The following is a 10,033-nucleotide window of genomic DNA, read 5'->3' on the forward strand; positions in this document are numbered from 1 at the left end:
GTGTCTTTCTTATTTCTTTTTAAGAAAAAATTGGAGTAAAATTTATAAAAACAGAAAAAATATGATTTATTACAAGTACAATGAAGAGCTTCCTCAAAGAAAATCTGTTGATATTTCAATGAGAAAAATCATTTCGAAAAAAAGGGAAGAAAAGAAGAAGAAGAAGAAGAAGAATTTGTGTTGTTGAAGTTATCTTTGAAAAAAATGAGAAAATAATCATATAGGTCATACATCACGATTACTCGTAAATAAAAATAAAATAAAATAAAAATAAAAAAGAAAGAAATGAAGAAAGATAAGATAAGATTAGAAACAAAAAAATAGATTATCTAATAAGATGACAATAACAATGTAATAACTATTTTTTTTTTGTTAAATCTTATTTTTCGTTCGTCAGATGAAATTTCTTCCACTTCGCGTCTTTTTTCGATATAAATTCAATTCTTCTTTCATTTTTCTTTTCTTTACTTCTTCCCTTTTTATGAAATCTTTCAATTTCTATCAAATTCTTTTCTCATGCTCAGAAAAATCCCTTTTCTTCAAATCTTTTGCAAATAATTTTTTTCTCTCTTTCTCTCTTTCTTTCGTCTAACATGAAATCGATTTCCTTTTCTTCAACGCATTTTTATAATCTTCATTCTTTCTTGTCCAACCAGAAAATCTTTGTTTTCAGCACAAATGAACAATTTCCTGTGAAATTTCACAAGAAACATAAGCAGAAGAAGACATTGAAGAAAATGATATTTAAAAAAATAAGAAATTTGAAGCAAGTTACTTTCAAACAGTCTTTTTTTTTTTCTTTCTCTTTCTTTTTCTCTCATTCGTCTTGATTTTATTCAAAGATTTTCATTTTGTTCTTCATTTTCCTTCTTCCTCATTTCTTTCCTTCTTTTTTCCTTTTGATTTCTTTCCTTTTTTTTCTCTTTTTCTTCTGTTGAAGCATTTTCTTTGATATTTTCTCTATCCATTTTCATGTCTTCTATTTGGTTATTCAAATAAAGGCGATGCAATATTTGTTTCTGTCATAAATCCTTTCATATTCGCTGCTAATTCATTTCCTTGCAGTCCTTCTTCATTTAACACAGAAGAAGAAGACAAAATCTGATTCACAGCTTCTTCAATGAATTCACTACTTATTCCTTCCTTCTTCCTTTTTTTTTCTAAATGTTCTATTGATTCATTAATACCATGTGTTGTATTGTTCAAATGTTGAATGGAAGATGCATTTTCATTTGAATTCGAATTCGCTTCTTTCTCATCATTTTTTCCTGTTCTATTTTCTTCTTCTTCTCCTCCTCCTCCTTCTTTTCCTTCACATTCATTTTCTTCCTCCTCCACATGTATCTGCTGCTTCTTTGAGAATATTTTCTTCTTCTTCTTCGTCGTCATCACAATCAAAATGACACAAACAACTGCTACAACTGCCACAACACCAACAACAATCACAATAATCCACCAAGCAAATGGCTTATCTTTTTCTCCATTTCCTTCTCTTCCTTCTGATTCCTTCTCTTCTTTTGATTCGTCTTCCTTCTGCTTATCTTCCTTCCTCTTCAAATACTTTTCATATGCATCTTCTGGCTCTGATTCTTTATTTTTTGCTCCCACAATCCATCCAACTGTCGAATCATCGTAATCATTCGCAAATTCGAATGCACCTTCCTGTTTGCAGAACTCATCTAAATCAGGTGCAACGATGAATAGAGAAGTTGATTTTGAACCAGCTGTATTTGAGCTGTCTATCTCCAGATTGTTTGCTGATGGAAGCTGAAGATTTGGTGTTATCTTTGTCATCCAAATGTATATTGCCCCAACTTTCCCATTCGGTGCTGAACAAGATTTGAATGAGCATTTGTCGTTTCTTCCAATCGCGACTGTTGATTCTTCTGAACTCAAAGAAATCTCCAAGCCAGCCACATCTCCATTCTCTGAGTTCACTTCCTTTATGCTCAGTCCTTCAATGCAAACTGTTGAAGGTGTGCTTTCTCCATCTTTAATAACAATCGCTGCTCCATTTTTGACATTCACATTGCTCATCTCCACTCCATTCAATGAAATTTCACTGACACCTTCAAAATAAAATGGGGAAATTGAAAATGAAACACAAATTGAATCATCTGCACATGAAACATTGACCATCGAAACTTTCCCACTTAAAACGCTCACAAGTCTACCTTCAACAGAACCGTTTCCATCAACACATGTGACAATTCCTCCTTCTGATGATATAACTCTAATTCTGACAAATCGGCAATTGCTGATCGTGAGTGATGCTGATCTTTCATTTCCAAAAATCAAATAATTCCATTTTTTTTCAGAAGTGGGAAAGTTGAATGCCAAAGACTTGAATTCCACCTCTTTTTCACATGTAAATAAAGCATTTGAAGCGCTAACAGCACAATCAATAGCCACTTCAACATTTCCATTTCCATCGCTGTTCACTCCTTCAATGGTAATTCCCTTTTCGTTGCTAATTGTCATTTCTTCTGCTGTAAACTGGCTTTCATCTATTACAATCTCTATGAAGTATCCTTCAGAAGATAGAATTCCATTTAGTTCACTGAATGCTCCTTTCAATGAACTCAATGGTGAATTGCTTGTCCATCCGTCTCCTGTTCCTTTGTTCTTCAAATATATCTTTCCGGTTTGATCTAAATACATGGAAACAAAATCGTAAAATTTGACTGTTCCATCAATACATGCTGCAACATTCCACAAATTGTCATTCCGAGTATAATCTGCTGCAAAACTCTTCTTCATTGCTGATGCGATATCTTCGAACAATGAGTCATTCGTCATTATCAATAATAGGCCAGTGTCTCTTTTTGATTTACCTTCTCCGACTGTGCATTTGTCAAATATCAGATTCCTTCCATCTTCAGGCCAGTTAAGCTGATTTGCTGATTTAATAGCTTTCATTCGTAGACATAATGCAGAGCTATATTCAAAATCAGTATGGAATGATGAAAAAGTTGTGACACCTCCATCTCCAACAGCAAATGTGCTTTCTTCGTTACCAGTTTTGAAAGCCAAAGCCATACGAAAGCCGTTTATCTCCGAAAAAGTGCTCCCATTCAATTTAAGATCGGTTTTGATTTTTTCGTTTGAGCTGTAGATATCGACAACGGCTTCTGAAAAAATATCATCATTTGGATCATCAATTAAATCAATTTTCTTCAAAGTCAAATTGGATAATATCACCGTTTCGCAATCACTTGCAAAAAACACTTCTCTCTTCGTTGTAAATGTATTTTCTTCATCTGTACATTCAACTGATTCCATCGTCAATGATCCTTGATATTGGTAAACAAGTCTACAATCAACCACGCTTCCGTCTGCTGGTCGAATAAATCTACAGTTGCTTATTGTCAAGCTTGTACGTTGTGCGTCTATAACAGACAACGAATATACATCTGGAACAACATCTTTCTCCAATGTTGTTGGAATGTGAAATGCCAAGTATTTGAATTCCGTAGGACAATGGCAATTAAATAGATCTATTCCTTTATGCACTTCACAGTCTATTTCCACTTCAGTGTTTCCACTTCCATCACTTTTCCATCCTTCAAGCGTAACTCTTGTCTTTTTACTGACTGTAAAAACTTCCGCAGGAAATGGTTTTGCATCTTCAACAACTTTAATGTAGCATGTGCAATCGTCGCTTAGGAGTAAGCTTGCAAGAGTGAAAGTTTGCATTTCCTCGCCAATCTCCAAACCACTGTTGCTATCGTTCCCGCTATGCTTAACAAACACTGTTGTAATTGGCTGTGATGAATCGTCTAGCAAGTAAACCGATATTACGATTTGCACAAAAATTAATCCCCAGAACATTCTTCAAATAACACTTATTTAAATTTTTTATTTTGATCAATGCTTATATAAAATGTAAATTGATAGTCTTAATTAGTTTTTGAGAGATTTTAAAAAAGAAACATCTTCTTGTTCATTTCATGAACTACTTTCATTAATTGATGTGTATGTCATTTTTTTGAATAAAAATTTCTGAACGAACATCCATTATATTCTTTTGTTCATCGATTTATAAAAGAATTCGATGTTTAAGGAAATAACTGAAATGAGTCTTTAAAGAATTTTGAAATAGTCAATTTGTTAGTGTTGAAACAAGCCCTGGGTGACGTGGTGACTTCTGACGTGCACTTTTCGATTTTTGACGGACGTGATGCACATTTTCACGTTATAAGAAATAATCATTGAATAATTAAAGTGTTTTTTTTAATTTAAAATTTTTTTGAAAACACTGTTTGTTTTTTAAAAAACAATAATATAAAAATTTTCGAAAATTTTTTTTTAACAAATTATGCATAATTATTTTTTTCTGACGCAAAAGCCAAAATCGGAATTTTGAAACGTCACTGAAGTCATTGACGTCACGTCAAGTCACATTAAATGTTAGAGTTGGAAGAAGACCTGGAAAATGAAAACTTACAAAAGGAATTACAAGAGTGTTTAAGAAACGTTTTTATTGTTTGCTCACATCTCACAACATTTCTCACATAAGGGTTACCATTTTATTTGTTAGAAAGATATTTACGAAAAGGCAAAAAAGAAAATGCGTGACACAGATAGTCAATTTGTGAAATTACATAAACACTGTGAAACAAAATTTGGACAAGGTTTGTTAACTTTTTTATGATTTTCAAGGAATTATATTTTTTGTGTTTTTCTTAATAATGAGTGTATGATCATCCTCGGAAAAAAAATGAATTTCTTTCTCGACTTTCGTTTTAAGTTATTGGCGAATCATTGTGGATAACTTATTCTCTTGTTGACGAAAACGGAATTCCAAAAAAGGATTGTCACAAATATTATCTATGTCCAAATGCAAAGGATGGATTTACTTGCGGGATATCTGGCAGAAGAAGTTATTCTGTGGATGCAAAACACGACTGTGAATTGATGAAATACAAAAGCATTGCGCGATGCAAAAAGATTCCTGATCAAGATTTATCTTTCAATGATACAAAATTGTTTTCAAAAATTGATGGTTCTTTTTATGCGCAAGAATTACAAAAACAGTTTATTTCTATGATATGTCGATGCAATTCTTCGTTTTTGTCATCTTCTTCGAAAGAAATGAATAATTTTATTTCTTCACTAATAAGAGCTGGCCAAAATTGTCCTTCGCTTTCATCAACATCAATATTCCCATATTTGACTCGAAAGATAATTACACACATGGTGCTCAAAGAAAAAACTCAAATCGTAAAGGTAAAACAGTCTAGCATTAGGAACAATGGAGTGAGTTTAATGTTGGATGGTGCATGTGTTGGTAATCGAAAAATTACTGTTGTGACAATCTCAAAATTATCATTGGACAGAAAGCCCATGTTTTGGGGATTATATCCTCCATGTGGAACTTCAAACGAATATGAGTCACTTGTTAAAAGTTTAATTATAGAATTATCTCAGTTCAATACGGTTATCAGGAGTTATTGCACCGATGGATTGTTATCTTAGAAAAGAGCCATTGAGAATTTATCTACACAATTCAGCAATGAAAAGACACCTGTTGAGAAACATCCTTCATTTATTCCCTTTCATGTTTATTGCTGCAATCACTTGACAAATTTGATAATCACTAATTTATTAACCAAAATCCCATTTCTTTGTGATCTCAAATTAAGAATGCTGAATTTTTCTCAAAAGGCCCATACTCGGCCAATGAAAAACCTTCTGAAGAAGCATGCGCCCACTTTTGTCTCAACAAGATGGCTTTCTCTGTTTAACATTTCTTCATTCATCAGAAAGAAAAATCAAATCATTCAAAAGGAAAATTTTATAGACACGGATAGCCTTGTGGATATCATCAAAGCAGAAGCATTTTTACTCCCTTTTCATTTGCTTTATATGCACTTTGAAAATGATAACACCAAGTTGAGCCATGTTTTCCCTATTTTGTTAAAAGTTTTTGAGCTTTTTTTCTATTTATTAAAGCAAGATCCTTTAAGAGAAGATAAATGGAGAAATTCTATCACTAACGCTTTAATATTGATGTATAATTATTTTTTTTTGTTGGAACGCGTGGAGAGTTCATAGTGCTTTCATATGCTGTGACGCCAAACGCTGTTCAACTTGTTCGAAAACAACTCTTTCCTCTCAGGAAATTTTCTTCTTCTTCATTTTTAGAAAAAGAAACAGAAACATCTATCCAATCATCCTCAACTTATTCTTCAGAATCCAGACAGATCGCCTCATCTTTATTTCATCCTTTACCGTATCCTGTCGATTTTCACACAAATGAGTTATTTTTGTTTTTATATTTCTTCTTCTTTAAATTTTTTTCTCATTGTTTTTTTATATTTTGTTTTTTACAGGATAGATGATGAATGCCAATTCCCGTATGCATTTTTGAACAAATCAAAAACTCATACAGGCTTGATAACACTTTTTTCTGAGAATGATAAATATTATTTTGATTCTATTCATATTATTAGAAGGAAAAAACGAATTGCAAGATATCCTTTCATTGATAAAACAATTAGAAGAAGATGATCAAGAAAAAATGAGAATAGAAATGAAAAAATATTTGATATCGATGAAGATGATGACGAAAGCGATGATTATGGATTATTGGAAGCTGAAGAAAATTCTGTTGATGATATGTATGATTTTTTGTTTGGACAGTGCAATTCAAGCCAAACTCAATTCGAAAAAGAAAATGAACAATATTCAACGACTGACGTTTCATCAAATGCATCTTTTTCCTCTTCCTCGACAATATCAATTATTGATCATGATTCAACTTTCTCATCATGCATGACTACACAAGAAACAATGAATACATCGCATGGGGAAATGATGGATATTGATAAGGATATTGATGATTGCCAGAAGAATCAAATCATTAATATGGAAGATGACATCCATAGTGAAGATCATAGGAAAATTGAAGGGCTTCATTCAGGAATCGAAGGGGAAAAAATGTGGAAATGGAAGAATTATTTTCCACAAGCAAATTTACTATTGTAACTGAATACAATGAAGAAAAGAAAATCCAGAGTATCAAACAAATTGAAAATGCATTATTTGTCGATTGATTTCCAAGGCTTGATGCATATTTTGCTAAATATTCTAAAACAGTCATAAGAGGAATGGAAAAAGAATATTCTGAAAACTGCAGACTGTTATTTGAAAGACAGATGAGATCGAAACCTGAAGATTTACATCGAAACGATCCTGAAATTTATTGTCGAGTGTTGGCAGCATATGGAGATATTCAAACTGTTTATTCAGGATTATGCCTTTCATTAATTTTTTCTCCCTGTAGTGAAGCCAGTTGTGAACGGATCATTTCCAGGATGAAAAATATTACCGGAGATCAAAGATATTCATTCAATATTCAGACGCTTGAAGCAATACTTCATATTAAACCTGTGTGACGTGATGAAATTTTTGTCTTCACGTCAGTCAGTGAATTTTGGTCACGTCAGTGGTTTTTTTTTTTTTTTTTTTTTTTTTTTTTTTTTATATATATATAAAGAAAAAAGATTTCTAATAATTTATTGTGAACATTTTTTATTTTTGAATAAAAAGTTTATTAGAAATAATTTTTGAAATGTGCAATTTTTGATTTGATTTTCTTTTTCCCATAAATCAATTTCAATTTTATATTAAGAATGAGTTGCTTTTAATCAGAGATCCAACGCCTCATTTGCACAATAATGTTCATAATGTGTCACTCCACTACTTTTTTCATAACGATTGATGTGTCTAGCACTTAGACGGTTTAATATTATTTAAAACTCTCTGATTTTTCATTTTGATGTTTTTTCTTTTTTCAATCAAATTTTCATATCTCTGCCCGCTTTTCTCAAGTATTTCATTTCTAAATTGCTTATTTTAGACAATCACTGAATGCCTCTTATGTTTGAATGTTTGTTGAATTTTATCAAAGAATATTTTAAAAGATTTCTCTTTTTCATCATTTCCTCCACATCCTTTCCTGTCCCCACGCTCTTTCATCGATTCAACCTTCAATTAAGAACAAACAACTTCATTTTTCAGACATACTCTTCATCAAATGCTGCTGTGGTGCATGTAAGAACAGAAACTCAAAGATAAACACCAGGATAATTAATTTTATTTGATATAAACAGCCATCATTTTTAATGGTGTGAAAGGAATGATTCAAACGGAGGGTCAAGTTGTGGAAGAGCACTTTGTGTTGAATGGGCAAATGCATATCTGTTAATTGCTTTATGTTTATATTTCAACTGTTCGACCAGCGATCATGCCGGAGCGTTTGATTGCTTATATCTGCTAAATGAAAATATAGCATAATCCAATTTCACCACTTGCACAGCTCTGCATGGAGGAGCTGCTTATTTGTATTGCAATCAACCTTATTCTGTTTGGACATTCTCAGATAATAGAGTGGAAAGTTGCTCAATAACAGATTGGTGAGGAACTGGTTGGAACTTTTCCCTCTATTACATGCCCTCAGATGCTCAATTCCTGTTCACCAAATGCAAGTGCATCTCAAATTCTAGTGGTGATTCTTCTAGATCACTAACATTTAACTGGCCTCCACAAAATAAACCAAATCAATTTTTTGTTAATGATTGCCAATTCATAAACAATAAATTAACTGCTTCTTCGACATATGGAGGTGCTGCCATTTATTTTCTTTCAACTTATTCCTGGATGAGTGGAAATAAATTCATCACATTCTGTTTCTTCGATGGCAACACTGCCACAAATGGCAGAGGAAACGATGTGTTCTTCAGTGGCAGCAGCATCACTCAATCTCCATTCAGCCAGTGTGAATCAACAACCCCAACAAACAGAGTGTGGAATGCTGGAACAGCAACAAACGATGTGTTCAACAGCTGGCTTCCTCTTATCCCTTCGAGCAAAATAGTTGCGAACAGTGGAACTGATGCTGATGCCTGTGGCAGACCCCAACAGACCCCATGTGCCACCATCGAGTATGCCCTCACTGGCTTTATTTCCCTCCTCCAAGACGCCTCTCTCACCCTCCTTTCCTCAACATTTGTTCCAACTCAAACACTCACTTTCAGTGCGGTTGATACCATAATCACTGGAAATGGCACAACTGCCACCACCATCGCCTCCAGTGGCATTCCCCAACCACAAAACTCACATTCACACTCATCACAATCAACATCATCTCTTTCATCATTTTCATCATTTTCATCATTATCAACATCTTCTTCACCAGATCCATCTGCCTCGTCTGCCCTCTTCCAACAGACCCAGGGCTCCCTCACAGTCTCTGCCCTCGCCATCGCCCACAACTCCTCAAACCAAATCACCCCCATCCTCTTCCACCTCTCCGGTAACTCCCCTTCCCTCAACCTCAACACAACCACCATCACCGGAACAACCTCCATAACAATCAAAACGCCCCTCTTCTTCCTCACTGCTGGCTCCCTCGCCCTCAACCACACAGCAATCACCAGTCTCCCCCTCAACAGCCAAAGCATCTTCCACCTCACCTCCCTCATCGCTCCCCTCACTCTCAACTCCTCCAACATCACCCACATCACCTCCACAGCCACCCCTGCCAGCTGTGTCCTCTCCTCTGCTACCTCCCCTGCCCTCTCTCTCACCCTCACCAACTGCACCATCACCAACATCGACTCAGCTCCACAAAACCAACAGACTGCCACCAATGGCGGGTGCATCTCATTCGCCTCATCTGCCTCTGCCAACTCATTTTCTGTGGGCAACACCAAATTCACTGAATGTGATATGAGCAAAGAAGAATCGAAGAATGAGAAAGAGAGAAAAGCGAATACTCAGAGATCGGAACATGTTGGTGGACATGAAAGGAAAACCCAAACGAAACCTGTTTCAAGCGGATCAAAGAGAATGACATTCTGCGGGGATGATGCGAAAAAGAATGATACAAAAGATAATAATAAAGAAACAGAAAAAAATTTGAATTAGGAGAAAAGATGTAAAATAAGATGAATGAATAAACCAGATAACTGTTTCATTTCGCAAGCTATCTGAGATTTATAAGTTAACAAAAGCAACAAAATACAAT

The 10,033-nt window shown here is 34.3% G+C and overlaps 2 protein-coding genes across 2 annotated transcripts; both read right to left on the reverse strand.

The window, feature by feature from the left end:
* Positions 1 to 987: 987 nt before the first annotated feature.
* On the reverse strand, positions 988 to 3,831 carry MONOS_14497 (uncharacterized protein; the record flags this gene model as incomplete). The annotated part of the gene is made up of 1 exon (XM_067867302.1): positions 988 to 3,831. The coding sequence occupies one exon, from the start codon at positions 3,829 to 3,831 to the stop codon at positions 988 to 990; it is 2,844 nt and encodes a 947-aa protein (XP_067734503.1).
* Positions 3,832 to 9,023: 5,192 nt separating this feature from the next.
* On the reverse strand, positions 9,024 to 9,668 carry MONOS_14496 (uncharacterized protein; the record flags this gene model as incomplete). Its single annotated transcript, XM_067867301.1, has 1 exon — positions 9,024 to 9,668. The coding sequence occupies one exon, from the start codon at positions 9,666 to 9,668 to the stop codon at positions 9,024 to 9,026; it is 645 nt and encodes a 214-aa protein (XP_067734504.1).
* Between the last annotated feature and the right edge of the window lie 365 nt (positions 9,669 to 10,033).

Source organism: Monocercomonoides exilis (genome assembly GCF_001643675.1).
Source record: "Monocercomonoides exilis strain PA203 chromosome Unknown scaffold5-2102611, whole genome shotgun sequence".
In the NCBI taxonomy this organism is placed as follows: Eukaryota; Preaxostyla; order Oxymonadida; family Polymastigidae; genus Monocercomonoides; species Monocercomonoides exilis.